Raw genomic sequence first — 18,678 nt, forward strand, 5'->3', positions numbered from 1 at the left:
GCCCTTCATTGCTAAGGAAGTGAAAGCATTTAAGCGCCATTTAACACGCCGCTGAAGTATTAGACACATCACTCGCCGCTCATGAAACTATAAAAATAACAGAGCAGAGAGGCTAGCAGCTCAGAGCGGGAAAAAAAACCTTCTTCCTCACGCAGCAGACAGCAGGCTGCCGTTTGTCCTCAGCCAATCGCGAGCCTCGGACCGAGGCGCACCACTGATTGCGGAAGGAGATTCCATCTAATCCAAATCTCACTGAAACAACACACTCCATTTTGGAGGGGAAGCAATCCATCCAGGCGGAGTGTAAATAATCAGCGTCTCGGGGTGAAGCCTCGGTGGCGGTCGGCGCGTACGCGGGAGGGGATTGGTTTTTGGAAGCACGGGGGTCTTCGAAGGCCACGAATTCCAGACGGGGACTCTCCCGAGAAAACAATCAGGAATACTGCTTGCAGAATCTTTCGGGACGACATGAATGGTAATAATATTGATTGTGGGTGCAAAAGCAACAAACAAAAAAAAACCTTTGGAAACCAACGACACGGAATCTTCTAGAACAGCAAATGCCGTCAATGACATGGTGTTTTGTATCAAAACTACGCGACATACACAGCAAAACAACAGAGGAGGGAGAGAACTTCCTATATGTGGCGGAAGGCATGACATGCATACAGTAACAACGGTAATAATAGTCTGAATACGGGTTTAGCATAACGGCATAAGTAAGCCACGGTCTGCAACAGAAAAAGTACAAATGAATAAACAAACACACAAATAATTTATGGATCAGCCACAGACACACCAAACGAAACGAGAAACGCTCGCGACTATCATCCACCGTTAAGAGAAACACGCGCCGGCGCGATGCTTACCTGAGCCTCCCCCTTCACTTTGTCTCTCTCGCGCACTCCGGCGGTAAATTAATAATGCGCGCCCGCGCTATTCCCGCGACTGCTGTGGCAGATCTGCAGGGGAGCGCGAGGCTGTATCGCGTGTGCGCGTATGCATATTTCATCAGAAAAGGAGGATCAAGCAGCTGAAGTCAAATAAGAGGAAAAAAGAAAAGAAAAAGAAAAGCTCGTTCTTCTTGCGAGAAACGCCCCTTTCATTTCTTGGAAAAGAAGCGTGCCGTATGACCTGAGGAGACGATCCTGAAAACGTTAGCGGAATACCTGGGTCCCCCCCCCCCGTACGGGATGCAGAGACTGGCAGCTCCTGAAATGGCCACGAGGAGAGCTGAAGACTCACAGTACCGTACGCGTTTAAAACGGCATACCCTGCGCGTTTAAAATGGCATAGGCAGCAAGTTCACAAACAGAGTACATGCACGGTTAAAATTGCATACCGGGCACGTTTAAAACAACAAACTCTGCGCGTATAAAACAGTGTACCCCGCGCAGTTTAAAGAGTTTATCACAGACACTTAAAAGTGTATTGAGCGTGTTTAAAACAGTGAAACCGCGCATTTTAAAACAGTTCACCACACACGCTTTAAAACAATGTACATTGTATATACATTTAAAACAGCGTATTGGGTGTGTTTAAAACAGTGTAAAACGCGCATTTAAAGCAGTGTACCGCACACTTTTAAAACACGGTACGACGTAGGCTATATACATTTTAAATAGAGTATTGAGCGTGTTTAAAACCGTGTACCACGCGCGTTTAAAAAAGCATACCACAGGGCTCTTTTAAAATCGCGCGCACTGTATAACCGTCATAAGCGATGACATCCAGGCATTTCCAGTCGGGCGGATGTGACCAGAAGGCACGAGCCCAGGCCTGCCCCCCTCCGGGCTTTGGTCTCAAATATTTCACCCCACCGTAGAAAAAGGTTGATCCTTTTCACTTGTTTCACCTTAGTCTTCTCCTTTCATTAAAAAAACTGCTCAAAACAATTAGTCATGGATTTTTTTGTATTACATTACAAAAAGTACATTACATAATGTTATTCTGTGGGGTGGAGGTGGGGGTGGAGGCTAGAGGGGGGTGGGATAGCCATTTAGTTTGTGATGAACAGCTTTCAAAGTCCATGTTTATGCCAATTATTCAGACAGAGGTATTTCCATTTAGAAGACATTAGATAACCACATCACGGTTCAGTCAGCACAGAAAAAAAGGCTTGGGAACGTATTCAACTCAACAATGATTACAGAAATCTCCTTCCAGACAGGGAGAGAGGGAGAGAGAGAGAGCAAGGGAGAGAGAGAGTGAGTGAGAGCAAGAGAGGGAGGGAGAGTGACAGAGAGAGCGAGGGAGAGAGGCAGCGAAATAGAGAATGAGCAAGAGAGAGTGAGAGAGCGAGGGAAAGAGGCAGCGAGATAGAGAGAGGGAGCGAAAGAGAGTGAGAGAGAGCAAGAGAGGGAGGGACAGTGACAGAGAGAGCGAGGGAGAGAGAGAGCACAAAGCAATAAAGCTCGCTGTCTGAGAGAGGCTGGCATCCGACGTTATGCAACAGCCACAGTGACCCAGTGACCAGAAAATGTCCTCCCTGAGTCACAGACAGGCAGCCGTCACAGCGGGCAACAGCAGCAGGGTACCACCGACCGCTGCCACCACACCGCGCGGCAAAACACTGCTCCTGTCGCCGTGGGAACACCGGCATGGCGGGGTGGGGCGTGGGTATTGGGAGTGGGGGTGGGTATTGGGGGTGGGTGTGGGTATTTGGGGTGGTTGGGTGTGGGGATGGGTGTAGGTATTTGGGGATGGGTGTGGTCGGCAGAGACACTGAAGCAGGGAGGGGACGTTGTCGCTGTCCCCACTTTTCCTGCATGGAAACCGGAGGGGAAAAATGCTCCACCAATCACAGAGCACGCACGTCAGAGAAGGAAGAGCACGCGGCCGCCTGGAGCCGGGGGCTGGCGCTGTGTCGTCTGTGAAGCGCTCTGACGCACCGGCCCCTTTGTGAAAAACCCGCTGCGCGGACGAACCCGAACGGAACTGACTGCGGTGAACAGCAGCAGCACCTTTGAGCCGACAGATGAAAGCTGCGCTCTGTCTCTGAACTTCTCTTTCTTTCTTTCTTTTTCTTTTCTTTGTTTTGTTTTTACTTGGCTTTGGCAAAGCAGTTTTATTCATCGTGCTGCTCAAACTCCATTTGCCCTGAAATAAATAAGAGTAGAGCTCCGTGAGCAGACACTCACAGATACTCTCGGGCTTCTTTCTCAACGGCGAGGCGTCCATTTTAAGTACGTTTTCCCGCCTTTTTAAAATTTCTTTTAATGTCCTTCCCTCTGCATCGCTCACAGTTACACACCACAGACACGGAGGAAAAGGGAGCGACGGTCGACTTTTTAAACGCGTCACACAGCCTGAAGGACGAAGAACGTCAACCAAATGGCGGCCAGCTTTAAAATAACTTACTCTCCAGCGGTAAGCCCCCCCCCCCAAACCCCCCTCCCGCCTCCCCTGCTCCAAACCCCCAGAGCAGACAAAAACCGAGAGCGTATATATACACACGAGCGCAAAATCAACTCACAGAATAAGTGCAGACATCTGGATTTGAACCTGCGGACAAATAAACCTGCTTTAGACTCCTGGGGGGCCTCTGCAAGCGGGCCCGGACAGCCAGGCACGGACCACACTGCCAGTCTGCCCCGTCGTAATTCTTACCGCGAATTACCGATCACACCGGATTACACACACACACACACACACACACGCACACTGACACACGCTCCCACGCTCACGTCACGCCAGTCAACACACCACAACACACACCACACCACAGACACACACCCACACAAAAGACACCACATCACACAACACACACCACACACACACACTACACACACACACACACACACACACACACACACACACACACAACACCACACACACACACACACACACACACACACACACACTCACACACACACACACACACACTCACGCACACGCACACGCACACGCACACGCACACGCACACGCACACGCACACGCACACGCACACGCACACTCACACTCACACTCACACACACACACACACACACACACACACACACACAACACTAACTGGACGCTAGAGCATCGGAAAATGGATTTTCTTTGACCACAGACGTCCTGCGGAACAGAGCGGCCAGAGAACGCAGTTATCTCACCGTATCTCTCTGATCTTTTTTAGGAAGCCCGCTGGCTTTCTGTACCCACCCCCACCCCCCCCTTTTCCCAATAATCAGCTTTGTGTGGGAGTGATGGCAGATTTCCAAAGACGGTCTTCAAACGAGAAGCACCGAAGCTAAACACCGTACGCAGAACGAACCAATCAAAATGAGCGCCACTGGACAGGCTGGTGTAAACAGGAACTGGTACACGGGCCTCAGTGCTAATGAAAATGCATCCGCCCGCCAACGTTGCACTGCTCTGATTTACACGGCACGATGTAATGTTCAACAGCAAAGAAACACTTTGAGCTCGTGATTATCGGACGGTTGCTTTTTGGAGGTTCGCTTTTCAAAAACCGACTGCGGCAATATTGCTAAAACAAATCTTAATCCGACCGCAGTTTAATTGACGTGCCCCATTTCTCCTTTTTGAAAGGTTGGTTGCTATTTCGCCTACAATAAAAAAAAAAAGCTAAGAGGATTTTTCCTCTTTTGGTGAATTGAGCCCAGAAAAATATTAATTCCATTTTTCACTGCTGAAAGCAATCATTCAAATGAAGTTCAACATTAAAACCACCGGCACGATAAATTTGAAAATATTAGCTCTGGAAACACTCGTGTTCAACCAGTCACACAAAACTGGCTGTGTAAGTTTAGCCACAGAATAAATAGCCTTTATAGGCTAATTCCACCCCCTTGCTGGCAAAGTAACAATTTCAACAAATTAAAAATGAAAAAAAATTTATGAAAATAAGCAGTAGAACAATGCCCCCACCCTCACGAAAGTGAAAATGGAACACACCAAAACTACTCTGAAGTAAAAGATGTTAAGATATTGCAACACTTCACTGTATATTGGCAAAGCTCCATCTTCAGATATTGCAATATATATTTTAAATGTACTGTATATATTGTGAATGTATGTCCACACATTGCCCTGCGATAGATTGGCGGCCTGTCCACGGTGTATTCCTGCCTCTCGCCCCAATGCACGCTGGGATGGGCTCCAGCACCCCCAGCGACCCTGCCTAGAATAAGCGGGTACAGATAATGGATGGATGGACGTATATATTGTGACTGTGTGTCCACACATTTACAATATATTGCGTTATGTTCTGTCCCCATAGGGGGTTGCCATTAAAGTTACACCGCCCATGAAATTCACCACCACCCCCCCCCCCCCCAAAGCCATGTTTACTGCAAGGTTCTCTGAGGAGAACTTGTTCACGCCGGGGGGGGGGGGGGGGGGGGAGGGGGGGGGGGCAGACTCTCTGGAGGGAAATTAGCCGATGTTTGGAGAAGTGGCGGAAGCGAAGCGCGCGGGACGGCTCGATTCGGCGCGCCGGAGTCGCGTGGGGGAGGCGGCGAAGCGTGTCGGCTGCACTGCAGCGGATTTTAAAGAGGCACAGCACAAAATGTTCAGCGTTAAATCGTCTCTTACAGGGTACACACTGGACTCACTGGATGCTGACACAAAACATGGGATAAAATTAGCTGCCGACCATCACTAGCTTGCTTTACTCAGGCAAAAGGTTTTGCTCTTCACAGCGACAGACTGTATCTCATGTAGTGCAAGGGAGAGGTTGCAGGTTCGACACCAAATCAGGACATATAAAAAAAGGTTTTTTTAACAGGAGCATGTTCAATTAATATATTCAGCTTTTAAAACGGTTAAAATTATAAGAACACACTGATAAGCCCCGATAAAGGCACTGATAAGATGTGGTGATTTGGTTGCTTCTTCTTTTTTAATCGTTTCCTCTTTCACTTCCACATTTAAAATGTTGCCAACTGGTCCCATGAAATTGTCATTGAAGAAACTTTTAAGGTCAAACTAAAGAAGCTCGCTATCGATACCTGCGGGGGATCATTTATCAATCACGAATCATTACACCGGCCCTCTCAACAGTGGCCTGATCAATACAGTAAGTTCACCATACAAAGTAGCGCAGCCATTAATGATGAATTACAGCCGAGGCTCGGCACTAATTTATCACTGGCTACACTGGGAGCGCATTACCACGTTACCGGAAACATCTTTCCAACGGAATCAATGAATCTCAACATGTCGCTGTGTCCCCTCCTCCCAGACACAAACACACACACACACACACGCATGTACACACACATACAAACACACATAATTAATAAGAATAACTGCTTTTCAGAATGGAGAATGGAGACGTTGCTACTGTTACGCTCTAAGTGCCGGGGGTTCCTTTGTGCTGCTTAATCTCACTAAAAAAAAACAAAAGTCACACGAGAAAAATTAAATAAATATGCAGCGAATACACAAAGGGGAGCAGCGTCTCCTTAAATGGGCAGTTGGCTACCGCGGTAACGGCCACAGTCTGCCGCTTCTGGCAGCCCCGCGGAACCCCTGCGCTCGCTCTCGACGAGGCTACGTCCCGCTGCCAAATTTTCGCGGCCCACTCCAGGGCCCCCCCCCCCCCACACCCAGCCCCCAGCCCCCTGCCTCTCGCCACTTGGAGCGTTGTGGGCCTGAAGCTGAGTCCCTCCAGCGTCGCGAGAAGCACAACAGACGTACTGCACCAGTATGAGACGACAATACAGTAAACACAGAGCTCCACCAATCACAGAGCATGTTGGTGACAACCGAAAACAACAATGGCGATGGTGATTGGTGGATATTTTCTGGGTAAACTTCTGGGCCTCGCTGCAGGAACCAGCAGGAAGCAGCATCCACCAATCACCTTCACGGTTGTTTAACGGGTTGTCACCAACGAACTCCGTGATTGGTGGAGCCTGTCCCGTTTCTCCCCCCTAACCCCCGTTTATAATCGCAGGCAATGGCGGCCGGATGGCGGTAGGCTGGCGGGAAGGTTTTTGTCCTTGAATGAGCCGGGGTGCCTTTCCAGGGCCCGGCAGCCAAGCCGGCCAGCCCGGCAGCTGACGAAATGAAATCCTAGAAGTGGCTTTCCACTACAAATGTGTGTGTGTGTGTGTGTGTTCTTTCAGTTTTGGCCAGAGGGAGAGCAGACAGAGTTTTTTTGGCAGTTGTGGAGCAGGCGATCGGTGCAGAGAAACCCTCCGTTGTGCAGACGGAGAGACGGACGGAGAGAGGGAGGGAGGGAGGAGGGGAGATTTCTGTTACGAGGATATCGGCCAATTCTGCTGCAGAGTAGAGGCAATAACCCTTTTCATCCTGGTCAAATTTACCCCCAAAAAAAAAAAAACACAACATCGAAAAAGTGTCTCCGTCTACATCTGGTCACCTAATCAGCCCGCCTGCGTCTGCCAAGTCACACAAGGCCGTGCGTCGCCCCGGACACCGCGCTTCCGCAAGCCGCCTCGACCAATGAGAACCTCAGAGCACTCAGGTGACCCTGCTGCGCCGTACAATGAGGAACATGGCCTCCATTTTGGCTTCCCCCTTTTTTCATTAGTTTTATTTGCACTCGGGGAGGTCGTGGAGAAACAAGACGTTTTTTTTTTGTACGCCGCGGTCCCGAACACAGAAGCAATTGTCACACAGTGGCAGGACCAGCAGCCCATTGAAAATGTTTTTTTTTTTCTTATTCCAGTGGGGCGACTGATACAGTGTGCTGTAGCCCCACCCCATAAGATAACACACATTTCCAGCCGAAGAACAGGAGCTCAGATGTATAAATAGGGGTTTTTAGCGGGAACCCGCTGAACCTGGCCTCTCTTTGAAGGGGTTTGTCTGAGGCGATAACATTGACAGCACAGAGGCAGTGCCTCAGCTTCCCGACCGTTTACATTTTCAAACCCCGGTCTTTACACAGAACTTAACAGCATTCTGCGAAGCCCGGGTTCGTATTTATAAAACCACTCAGAGTGGGAGAGCCCATCAGCGGCTGACTGTGCCTTTTAGATAACAACGCTAAGGTGAGGACAGGATGTGAACTCGGGAACCCTTACACTAGATCAGCACTGCTCCTTAAGAATAAGGATCTTGGCTTTCTTTCTTTTTGCTGACCACCAAAAGATGCCTAAAATACGCTCAAAAGCGACATCTTTTAATTAAACACTGACAACAAAACAGTTATTTTCTTTGATTCGTCACTTTTCGTGGCGTTTTTTACACACCCAGTCTGAGTCTCATTTTGGAGCTTCGCTTCTGTCTTTCGTCCCCATAAATCACTAACCAGTCCTTTTAAATTCAGAGCGCGACAGAAACACTCCAACCTTTCCACAGCCCGGCGGTTCACCGAGGCACTTCGTAGAGGTCGAGCGCCTCGACTTATACAAGTGCGCGAGAGCTGTGCCCCCGCTTTCTTGGACTTGAACCCGTAAACCCCTCCGTTCCTGCACACCGGTTCCCGGGGGGTTGAGTCACACACGCTGTCACCCTCATCAAAAATAGAAATGACCCTCGGCTGAGGAAGGGGAAGTGTCCCCCCCCGGCCCACCCCCCCAGGGGCAGAAATTAATCCCCCCTTCATTCTGAGAAGCGGAGCGAGAGGGGACTGGGCGGGACCGTAGGCCCGATTTTAAGCCTGCCGACGGCCAGGCCTCAGATTTCCTGCAGGGAGCTCAACGCCGGCACTCTCCAGAGAGGGGGGGTGGAGTGACGGGGGGGGGGGTGAGGAGGGGGGGCACAGCAGCTGCTGCGGGCTGGAGCAGGGCAGCATCGCCTCAAAAGCAGGCACGGTTTCGGGGGGGTCCTGAAAAGGCCTCCGCATGTGTCCCCCTTTCAGCCGACAAGAGGCTGCCACTGCAGAGAACCCGGGCTCTGTTCAGTCTAACCGCAGCGCGCCCCGGCCTTTGTCTTCGGTAACACATCCCCCTTTCATCTGCCACTCCTCCCACCGCCAACCTTTTTTTTAATCCGCCAAAAGTCTAAATGCTCTTTTTAGCCCCCTACGGAACAATAAAATGATTGACTGATTGATACGCAATGAGAAATCTCACTCTACCTGAAAAAAACGTACATTTAAAACTTATAAAATTTCTATCTTCATATTAAATTTTAAAAGAGCAGACCTAACAACTACACACTCAACCTTAAGAGGAAAGCTCATTACACACCTGCACTCATTGAAACATCTGTAATACGTAAGTTACTTGCACATTAACCTGTAAACTTTTGCTCTTGGATTGACAGAAGTTTTCTAAAGGTGACACTGGATTGAATCAAATCTCCCAGCACTGGATGAAGAGCAGATTTGGGATCTATACACGTTCCACCTTAAAGTGTACTTACACATCTTGTTAGCTTCAGAGACCATCAGAAAATTAGCTCTCCAAAATCCGACTTCGTGAAAATGTGAAATGTTTTTTTTGTTCTTTATTTATTAAGCACACGTTTAAAATGAAAACCAAGCCATAGGTCTGAGAATTAAAAAAAAAAAACAACAAAAGGCCAACTGGTCAAGATGAGAGGACACCCAACACAGAATCTACACAAACCACTACGGGCCACACATGCACTCGAGCAGGGGGTAGAGGGTGTGTCCATGCAGGGGTGGAGCATGTGGCGGAGCATGGGGGCGGGGCATGGGGGTGGGACATATGGGCGCGGCACTGGGCACAGATAGGGGCTGGGCTGGGCAGAGCAGGGGCGGGGCAGGGGTGGGGCGGGGCATAGGGGTGGGGCTGGGTGGGCATTGGGGCAAAACATAGGGGCGGGGCAGGACAGGGGTGGGGCGTATGGAGCAGGGAATTGGGGCGGGGCAGGGAATTGGCACAGGGCGGGGCTGGGGTGGGGGGTGGGGCAGGGGGCGTATGGAGCAGGGAATTGGCGAGGCGGCAGGGGGGGGGGTGTAGGGCAGGGTGGGGCGGCATGGGGCGCGGGGGGCGTATGGGCAGGGGGATGGGGCGGGGCATTGGGGCGGAGGGCGGGGCATGGGCAGCGGCGGCGGCTATGGGGCAGGGGGCGGGCATGGGGCGGGGCGGCGTAGGGGCAGGCGGCGGGCGGGGCAGGGGCGGCGTGGGGTGGCAGGGGCGGGTCCTCACCGATATTTGCTTGCGTTTCCTCCCAGGTCTCCCAACTTTGCGGGTCGGGAGGCTGTTGCCCAGCTTCTCCTGGTCCAGTCGCTCTTCACTCTGCGACGACAACAACGCGTCAGTCAAGAGATCAAACATCTGACAACGCGTCAGTCAAAATATCAGACACCTCACAACATCTCACTCAAAAGATCTAACACCTCACAACACGTCACTCAAAAGATCTAACACCTCACAACATCTCACTCAAAAGATCTAACACCTCACAACACGTCAGTCAAAATATCAAACACCTCACAACATCTCACTCAAAAGATCTAACACCTCACAACATGTCACTCAGAAGATCTAACACCTTATTACACGTCAGATTTAACGTTTTGATATAAAACCTTGCCATCTAATTAATCCAATCAAGGCCCTTCCACATTACCTCCATTCATCCTTCTGACCAACACAATCCCCACCCACTCAACGCACATGACAGAAAGAGACACCTTACAGGACTGAGCCATTACCACACAAAGACACATACGGTCTACACACAGCCACAAAAGCCTTTCAAAAAATAATTCACAGGTTTCTTTTTGAAACACCACCCTCGCATATTCCATTCACAACAGTGATCAATTATTTAGACAGGCTAGCAATTTGGAAACCGAATTCTCAGCACAGGCAGCGATTAAATAAATAAATAAATAAATAAACAAACAAACAAACAGAAGTTAAGCAGTCTTTTGTGTGCACGGTTGTGGATTCAGCATCACCGTTTTTTGAGTCGTGGATTTTTTTTTGTTGCGGAATTTAATGAGGGGAAACTTGCAGCACGTAGACACGAAGAGACACTCTTTTATTCCTAAACACTGGCATATGCCTACAGCGCTGCACCGTATATATTTATTTATTTATATGTTAATGTATTTAACAGACTGCAGTGGTCCTTCTGGAGAGCCAAAAATACTTAATAGGAGAGAAAGGCCTCAAGACCACAAGTGTACAGTGTTAGCTTTGGCTAACCAGCTCAAATTCTAGCCTTGACTAATGAGTTCTAATGTCCTAATTTAGCTAACCTTCAGCCAAAAAAAATGTGTATATAGATATTATTTTTTGGGGGGGGGGGCTTCTACACCACCGAAGCACCTCATATATGTTTTTATTTCAGTTTCAGAAAAAAAAAAAAAAACATCAACGGAAAAGTTTAAACTAAATTTAAAGAACTGTGCGCAGTCGTGGAGAAGCGCTCCTCTCTGTGCAGTTGCAGCACAGCTAGCGTTAGCGTTTTGTCTGACTATCTGCTGGGTGCCCCCCCCCACTCCGCTGGACGAGGAAATCCAAACAATGAGGGACGACATTTTGATTGACGCATCCAAACAGCGCGCGGTCGCTATACTGTCCCAGGGGGGCTGCTGGGGGCTCTTTAGCGGCCGAGCCCCCCGACGCCGTGGTTACAAAGACATTTTCGCGGCCCCTCTCTCCCCCCCCCCCGATTTCCCCTCTATTCACAGATAAAACCGTGTCTCCCCCCCCCACCCCCACCCCGCCTTTTCAGGGCATGCATTAGTTCACAAACCCCCCCCCCCCCCTTTTCCTCAGGAGGGAAGAAGACCCCTCTGTTGTTAATCCTATAGCTGAGCGGACAGTTGAGTGGACAGGGCCTAGTTCATATTCGAATGGACCGCGTCTGTGTATGCAGGAGTGGTGGGGGGGTGGGGGTGGCACCGCTCTACAGATACAAAACACACTCAAATATATATATGTATCCAAATGATGAGAGACTTACTATATTCAATCTGCAATCGTAGCAAGCTCTTGTTGTCTCTGAGCGCTGAACCCTTGAATCAATGATTCAAAATCGTGGCAAAAGTTTGAGGATGAATTGTTGTCAATCACATCACCGTAACTGAAAGCAACAGAGTTCTAGAAAACTGACATTCTGAACATTCCAAAAAAAAATACACTTCAAAGGGTTAAATACTGCACGTTTACCCAGAGATTATGGCATTGTTTACACCTGAGACTTGAACCTGCAGCCCCTCCCCGTTAGAAGCACAGTCAGCTAACCGCTACGCTGCGCTGTCAGCAGCCACAGCAGCAGTCCAGCCAGCGCTGAACCCAGAACCCAGAACATCTCAGTTGGCACTCCAGCACTGTTACACATTTTTGGCATGGCGACGGTGTTGTTAAGGTAAACGGCTAAACCGCGATTTTTAAAAGATACTTTTTTTTCCTTTTTTTGTTTTTTAAAGTGACAGCAACAACAGATGCAGCCAGACAAAAAAGATCAGTGGAAATTTGGCTCGCCTACTTGGCTGGCGATACACTATGGAAATGGCTCCCATTAGGCTACAGGCTTTACTACAGGAAAGGTTCCTGGGCAGCCCTGCGAAAGGGTTCATTTTGCACTTTACGGTACGACATGAGCTCGCCCCCTCTGCAGCCTCCGCACTCCCGCCCCATCCCCCCCCCACCCCCGTGGTCTGTCGTCGAAAAAAAAAAAACCAGCCGCTCTTTCGAACAGCGGAAAAGATTAAGGGACCCCGCAATCATTTCATTTCAAGCATTTATCAGACACTTTTTATCCAGAGCAACTAACACAGGCTGCATTCCTCCCCCCCTTTTTACATAGAATCCATTTTGGCAAATGGGAGATTTTTATTGAAGCCATTCAGGTTAAGCACCTTGATGAAGGGGTACAACTGCCGCACCACAGCCGAAAATTTAACCCAGAATCTTTGAGTTATAATTCGAGGCCCACTGCACTACACGCCATTCTAAGTGGATCTGTTTTCCGGGAGTGTTGGCATCAGCTAGCATCAGCTAGCCAAGATGGCCGACGTCATTCACAGTACTCTGACCTTATTCGTAGCCAGTTAAGCCGCCTAGTTCAGCGCACCAACAGTTTTATGGAAGTCGATGGGTGAACGGTGCGGAAAAATCGCCCACATAAACTCTCCAATCGTATCTACAATCGTAGTTTCAGAAAAAGGCGTTCGTCACCGACACCACAGAGCGTACTGCCCCTTTCACAGGTGGCAACGGAGCTACAGTCGCATTTAAGTTTTAATTAAGTGCAAATTGTGTGCAAACTCTTTCCAGCATAGTGTAAACAACTTTGTGTTACAATGCCAAATTTAGGAAATAGATTTTTTTTTTGTTCTGTCATCATTTTTTTTTTTTTTAGAACTCACAGAACAGAAACACAAAATTTTACCCCCCCCCAACAAAAATAAAATAAAACCTTTTAACATATAAAACGGGACTGTTCGTACACTTTCAGATGTCCGCGACCAGGGTGGCGACCGCAGAACAGCATGTGAAGGAGACGTGTGGAGTCATGACCCCCGACTCGTTTCCTTCGATAAAGTCATGACCCCCCCCCCGCGCCGGCTGACGGACAGGAACCCCGCCAGCCCGTCTGTGCTTCGGACCTCCGGCCTTAAGGAAGTCTGCTTCGCACAGACAGGAAGTGATGCGTTCAGCAGCGCTGCGCTAACTAGCACGACTAGGCTGACGATCCTTTCACGGCTTCACTCCGTTCGCTACGGCTAACGGGGTCGCTAAAACAAAAAGGCTAACCGGCCTGCGCCAACGTGCTCAAAATACTGAGCTCAGTGTTGACTCTCGGTCCCGACAAATAAGGAAACACTAATCAAAAATAGAGACGGAGGCCTTTTTTAGTACCCGATCTTTTCATTAAAAGGGGATTAGCGGGGGCGTAATTATATTTTCGAGAGAAGACACGGAGCATTACCTAGAGGGGTCGAGAGGAGCAGCGTGCTAGCGTCCCTCTTTGGCGGTGCGCAAGGCCGCTGAATTAGACCGCTCCAGGAAGACTGCGGAGGCCCAGCCGGCCGCCTGGGGCCTAAGCCCCCGGATCGGTGCGCTAACGGGCTGCTAACGGTGCGCTAACGGGCTGCTAACGGTGCGCTAACGTGCTGCTAACGGTGCGCTAACGGGCTGAGCCCCCGGAAGCACAGATTACCGCCAAGAAGCTCCCTGTAAACCTGTGGCCATTTTGTGGGACGACACGTGCGACGCGTGTTTAGGACGGTAAAGGTCAACCGTTAAAGACAAGATCTGGACCGGACGATCCCTGGCGGCCTGGGAACGCAAGACAGCGCATATATTTTTTCCCGGCGTTACTACAGCCTCTGCAGCCCGTTAGCGGACCGTTAGCAGCCCGTTAGCGCACCGTTAGCGGCCCGTTAGCGCACTGTTAGCGGCCCGCGGTCGGCGCAGTCTGCAGCTACGGAGGTATGCCCGCAGGGCCGAGGTGGTCAGGGAGAGGACCGGCCGTTTGTGAGAAAGAAAACTCGATGCTGATTGGTCAGGAGGAGGACTGGCCGTTTGAGAGGGAATGCAAACTCGCCACTGATTGGTCCTGTCACTAGCAGGCCGTCGTGGCGCTGATTGGTCAGGAGGAGGACCGGCCGTTTGAGAGGGAATGCAAACTCGCCGCTGATTGGTCCTGTCACTAGCAGGCCGTCGTGGCGCTGATTGGTCAGGAGGAGGAACGGCCGTTTGAGAGGGAATGCAAACTCGCTGCTGATTGGTCCTGTCGCCGTGGCGCTGATTGGCAACCGCTGGTGGTGCCAGCAGCTGTTGCTGGCAGCTGTTACCGATAGCAACGGTCTGACGGGTGACGGGTTGCTGGCAGAGGATCACAAAAAACTATATAAAATGGACTTGGCGGCAACGGGGGGAAGAAAAAAGACAAAAGCAGGGGATTTGATCGCCCCCTCTCCCTACACTCTGACTCCAAACTCTGACCTGTAATTTAAAGGAAGTGTTCACTGCCTTTCTTCATCAGCACAGCCCTCCATCCCCTGATTTACCTAAATTAACTCACCACCCGATGTCCTCAAAAAAAATGCCTTCATCTTAAGTCAAAGTTAAGATCAGCTTACCAAACCAACCCCCCACCCCCCCCCCCACCAGGGCGCAAAATTTCTGGTGGATTTTCGGGGTCCCTCCTTTGACCACGGACGCATTTCGGCACCGTTCCAGTTACCGAAGAGACACTCAAACACGACGACGAAGACGATAATAATTACGCGAACGATCGGCGGCGGCGGCGGCTCACAGGAAGTGGAGAAACGCGCGCACGCACGCACACGCGCACGCACACGCACACGCTGAAACAATCATCCCACGAGGGCCGTACATCCTGCCGTCGGTTTGATTCCATTTTCTTTTTCTCCGTTGCTGCATTTCAAACGCAGGGCGGAGTTAATCGGGTCTGCTACATTTCCATAACACAAAGAGCGATGCCATGTGCTATACATCAGCCCTGTGCTTTGAATTACCCCCTTCCCCCCTCCCACCCAGGGCAGTTAATCACGCACCACAGTGGCTCTCGCAGACAGAGAAAAGCCTCAGTTTTACTGGTTAAGCAGGAAAGAGAGGCAGCGGTTAGCAGGGCGGCGGTGTGGTATAATGGGTAAGGAACTGGGCTTGTAACCGAAAGGTCGCAGGTTCGATTCCCGGGTAGGTCACTGCCGTTGTACCCTTGAGCAAAGGTTCTTAACCTGCATTGCTTCATTGCTTCAGTACATATCCAGCTGTATTCATGGATACAATGTAAATGCTGTGTAAAAGTTGTGTACAGTAAGTTGCTCTGGATAAGAGCGTCTGCTAAATGATTGTAATGTACTGTAATGTAATGCTAAGCTCTCACCTGCCTCAAACATATGCTGTTCAATGGAAACCCATCATATCATCTTCTACTGGATTCAATGCTTTTCAAAAAACAATAAATCAATTCACAATACTACAATGAAGTTACAAAGGCCACTTGTCACCATTTTGTTTTGTTTTACATTTTACATTCCATGGAATTTAAAATTGTGACAGTATAGCAGTGACAATGCCGAGCTGCAAATTCCCTGGAATCAAACCGCAAGGAGGTTGCAGGTTCAATTCCAGTCGGGTGGCACAGCGACTTTAACTTTCCTGATTAAGAAGACGCGCGTACTCGGCATTTTGCTTCGATAAACATCCAGCTGTGTACGTACACAAGATGCAAGCCGGCGACGAGTGAAATATTTACCTTTTGCCCGTGAAAAGTCTTTTTGTGTGGGCTCGCTGACAAGCATCACAAACACGGAGAGGACCGCTCGCTTCATTCACGGTTTCGCTCAAAAGCTCTCTGGCAGCATTTTTTGGCAGATAAGAATCACTCGAATGCGTTTTGGCAGTCCCCAGCGATGCAGCGCACACAGAATTCATACCAGCTGAGAGATTTCCCCCCCGCAAGAGAATGAAAAAAAAAAAAAAACGCCACTCAAAATAAAAGAGGAGAAAACTCTTTTGCCTGTTGCTCTGGATATCACGGTGAATGGCATTAAAAATGAATAATAAGTTGAACGTGTTTAATCTGAGACGCGCTCTGCAAACGGAACCATTAAAACCGTGGCTCGGTTTCTTTGCATCCCGTGCGCTGATTATGCGTTTAAGCACGTAATAAAGATTCAATTTAGCTTATCTATACGAAGTGCATTTAATTTAAATAAGTCATCAATGTCCAAATTAAGGGCCTGGCGCTGGAGATATCCTCCCGTTGCAAACGCACGGCACGCCCCCCGATACTGCTTCGGCATCGCGTCAACGTTTAATCGCGTCTGTCTCTAACAAATAAACTAATAATAAAAAAAATTAAATATCCAATATCACACGCGCCTGAGCGGCTGGTTTTCCTCCCCAGTCAAACACACCGCAGTGACCAAAAATAGACTTGAGGACAAAGCTACCGGAGCCGGGCCTTCCATTATTCATTTACGCCGCACAGTTGACCTCAGTTGACCTCAGCTGACCTCTGGGAATGGGGGGAAAAGTCTGTTTTCCTAGCGTGTGCTGAGTAAAGGGGGGGGGGGGGTGAGGGGGAGGGGGTAAAGCCACTCTCCATGGACCCGGCCTTACAAACGGTGAGCTAGCGGGCCAGGGTAGGGTCAGGACAAAGGCGAGAGGCAGAAAGCACGGGAGAGGCGTCAGTGGCTTGCCAGGGGGGGTTGCCAGACGCAATCAAAATATCGAAATCAAGCCAGCGCACCAGCCCTCTATCGCCGAAACCCCACAGAGGATGACGCACACCGTGCCGCGGCGAAGCTACGCTAACCCTGCTACCCCTGCAACAGACAGACAGACCGGCCTGCTGAGAAACACAGCGCAACACAACAACGGCCCATTCATCACCGCCCTTCCCTTCGCACACCGAGATTAAACTAGACCCCGCGTTCGCAAGCGCGACCAGCTCAGGTGAGGGGCCCTCCGCACAGAGGACCATTGAGCTGGCCACTCCACAGGGAGCACGGCGGCGTCTCCAAACGCTGGCTCCCGCGAGCCGCAGGGGCTGCTGGGATACGTGGTCACCTTAAAAACGACCGGTTCAGACACAGGAAATCAGGGGAGCAGATTTTGCCCAAAAAAAAGCCACAATTATGTCAAACTATTTTAGAAAGTTATGCCACCGGCGTGCATACATAGTGGTTGACTACACTGGTGACCGTGACTGGGCGTGTAGTATATACCGCATATATGTGTGTGTGTGTGTGTGTACGCGTGTGTGTGAGCGTGTGAGACAGAGGAGAATGAGAGAGAGCTGGAGCAGTGGTTGATTATATTGGTGACTGTGCATAAATTAGGAGCAGTAAAGTATATACCCCATGTGTGAACTTATGTGGACCAGGAAGTCAGCTTTTTAGCCTCAGGGGGTAAAAAGAAGAGGAAAAAAAAGAAAAGAAAAAACAAATGACACATTCAACCATTCATTTGGCAGTGTTGTCATGGTTGCGGTTGTTGTTAAATTATTACAAAACTTACATTTGTTCTTTTTTTAAATTCCCTCTGGGAAACTTCCAGTGTGAAGCAGTGTGACGGGACGACTGCAGAAGCCACCACAGAAAAACAGAGACAGACCATTAGGGAGGGGTCAGTTCCTCTTAAATTAGGTCAACTCAGAAACCGGATTTAAATTCAAATCTGTTAAGCGAAAAATCCACACAGAACATTACAGGCATTTTTCAGGTGCCTAGCAGTTCATTTCCTGAATTAACTTTCCCAGCCCTGATTGGCTAATTGATTTATTGACTGATTGATTGACTGGTTGCTTCCTCACAACAGGAAACAGTAAAGGTTATGCCTGCTAATGCGTTACTTATCTCAGAAGAGCCAATATCTTTATCCCAGATAATGAACAGAGTTCACAGGCTTTTTTATTTTTTAATACATCACCACCTTTACGGATCTTGCACCAGTAATGCAGGTTAAATAGAGCTCCTTTACACACTGCAGTGCCACACCTAAGATTCAAACTCGTAACCCTCAGACAGACAACTCCCCCGTTGCCCTACCCCGCACCCCCCCACTCCACCAGCGCTGCCGCCTCAAACGCTGAAAAAAAAAAACGCCAAATCCAGCTTGCCATGACAACAGAGTATGAATTATGCAGAGTGGCAGGAGAAGGGGGGGGGTAAATTTATTTTTCTTCATAAATAAAGAAAGAAAGAAAGAAATATCAAATGTACATACTAATACTAAGAGGCTGTAGCTCCAGATGTGTATTTTCCCTATTTGTGTAACAATACAGTTTACCAGCTCTCTCAAACACACACACTCGCATGCACACACACACACATATAAATAAATACAC

The 18,678-nt window shown here is 49.4% G+C and overlaps 1 protein-coding gene across 10 annotated transcripts in view; it reads right to left on the reverse strand.

Moving 5' to 3' along the window:
* The window catches only part of dnmt3ab (DNA (cytosine-5-)-methyltransferase 3 alpha b), a 147,807-nt gene that overhangs the window by 114,890 nt on the left and 14,239 nt on the right, over positions 1–18,678 (reverse strand). For all 10 annotated transcript variants that reach the window (XM_064340696.1, XM_064340698.1, XM_064340694.1 and 7 more), the window contains one exon: positions 10,041–10,130. In XM_064340696.1, the coding sequence (XP_064196766.1) occupies positions 10,041–10,130 (90 nt within the window). The remainder of the gene's footprint in view (positions 1–10,040; positions 10,131–18,678) is intronic.

This window comes from Anguilla rostrata, chromosome 6 (assembly GCF_018555375.3).
Source record: "Anguilla rostrata isolate EN2019 chromosome 6, ASM1855537v3, whole genome shotgun sequence".
Lineage (NCBI taxonomy): Eukaryota > Metazoa > Chordata > Actinopteri > Anguilliformes > Anguillidae > Anguilla > Anguilla rostrata.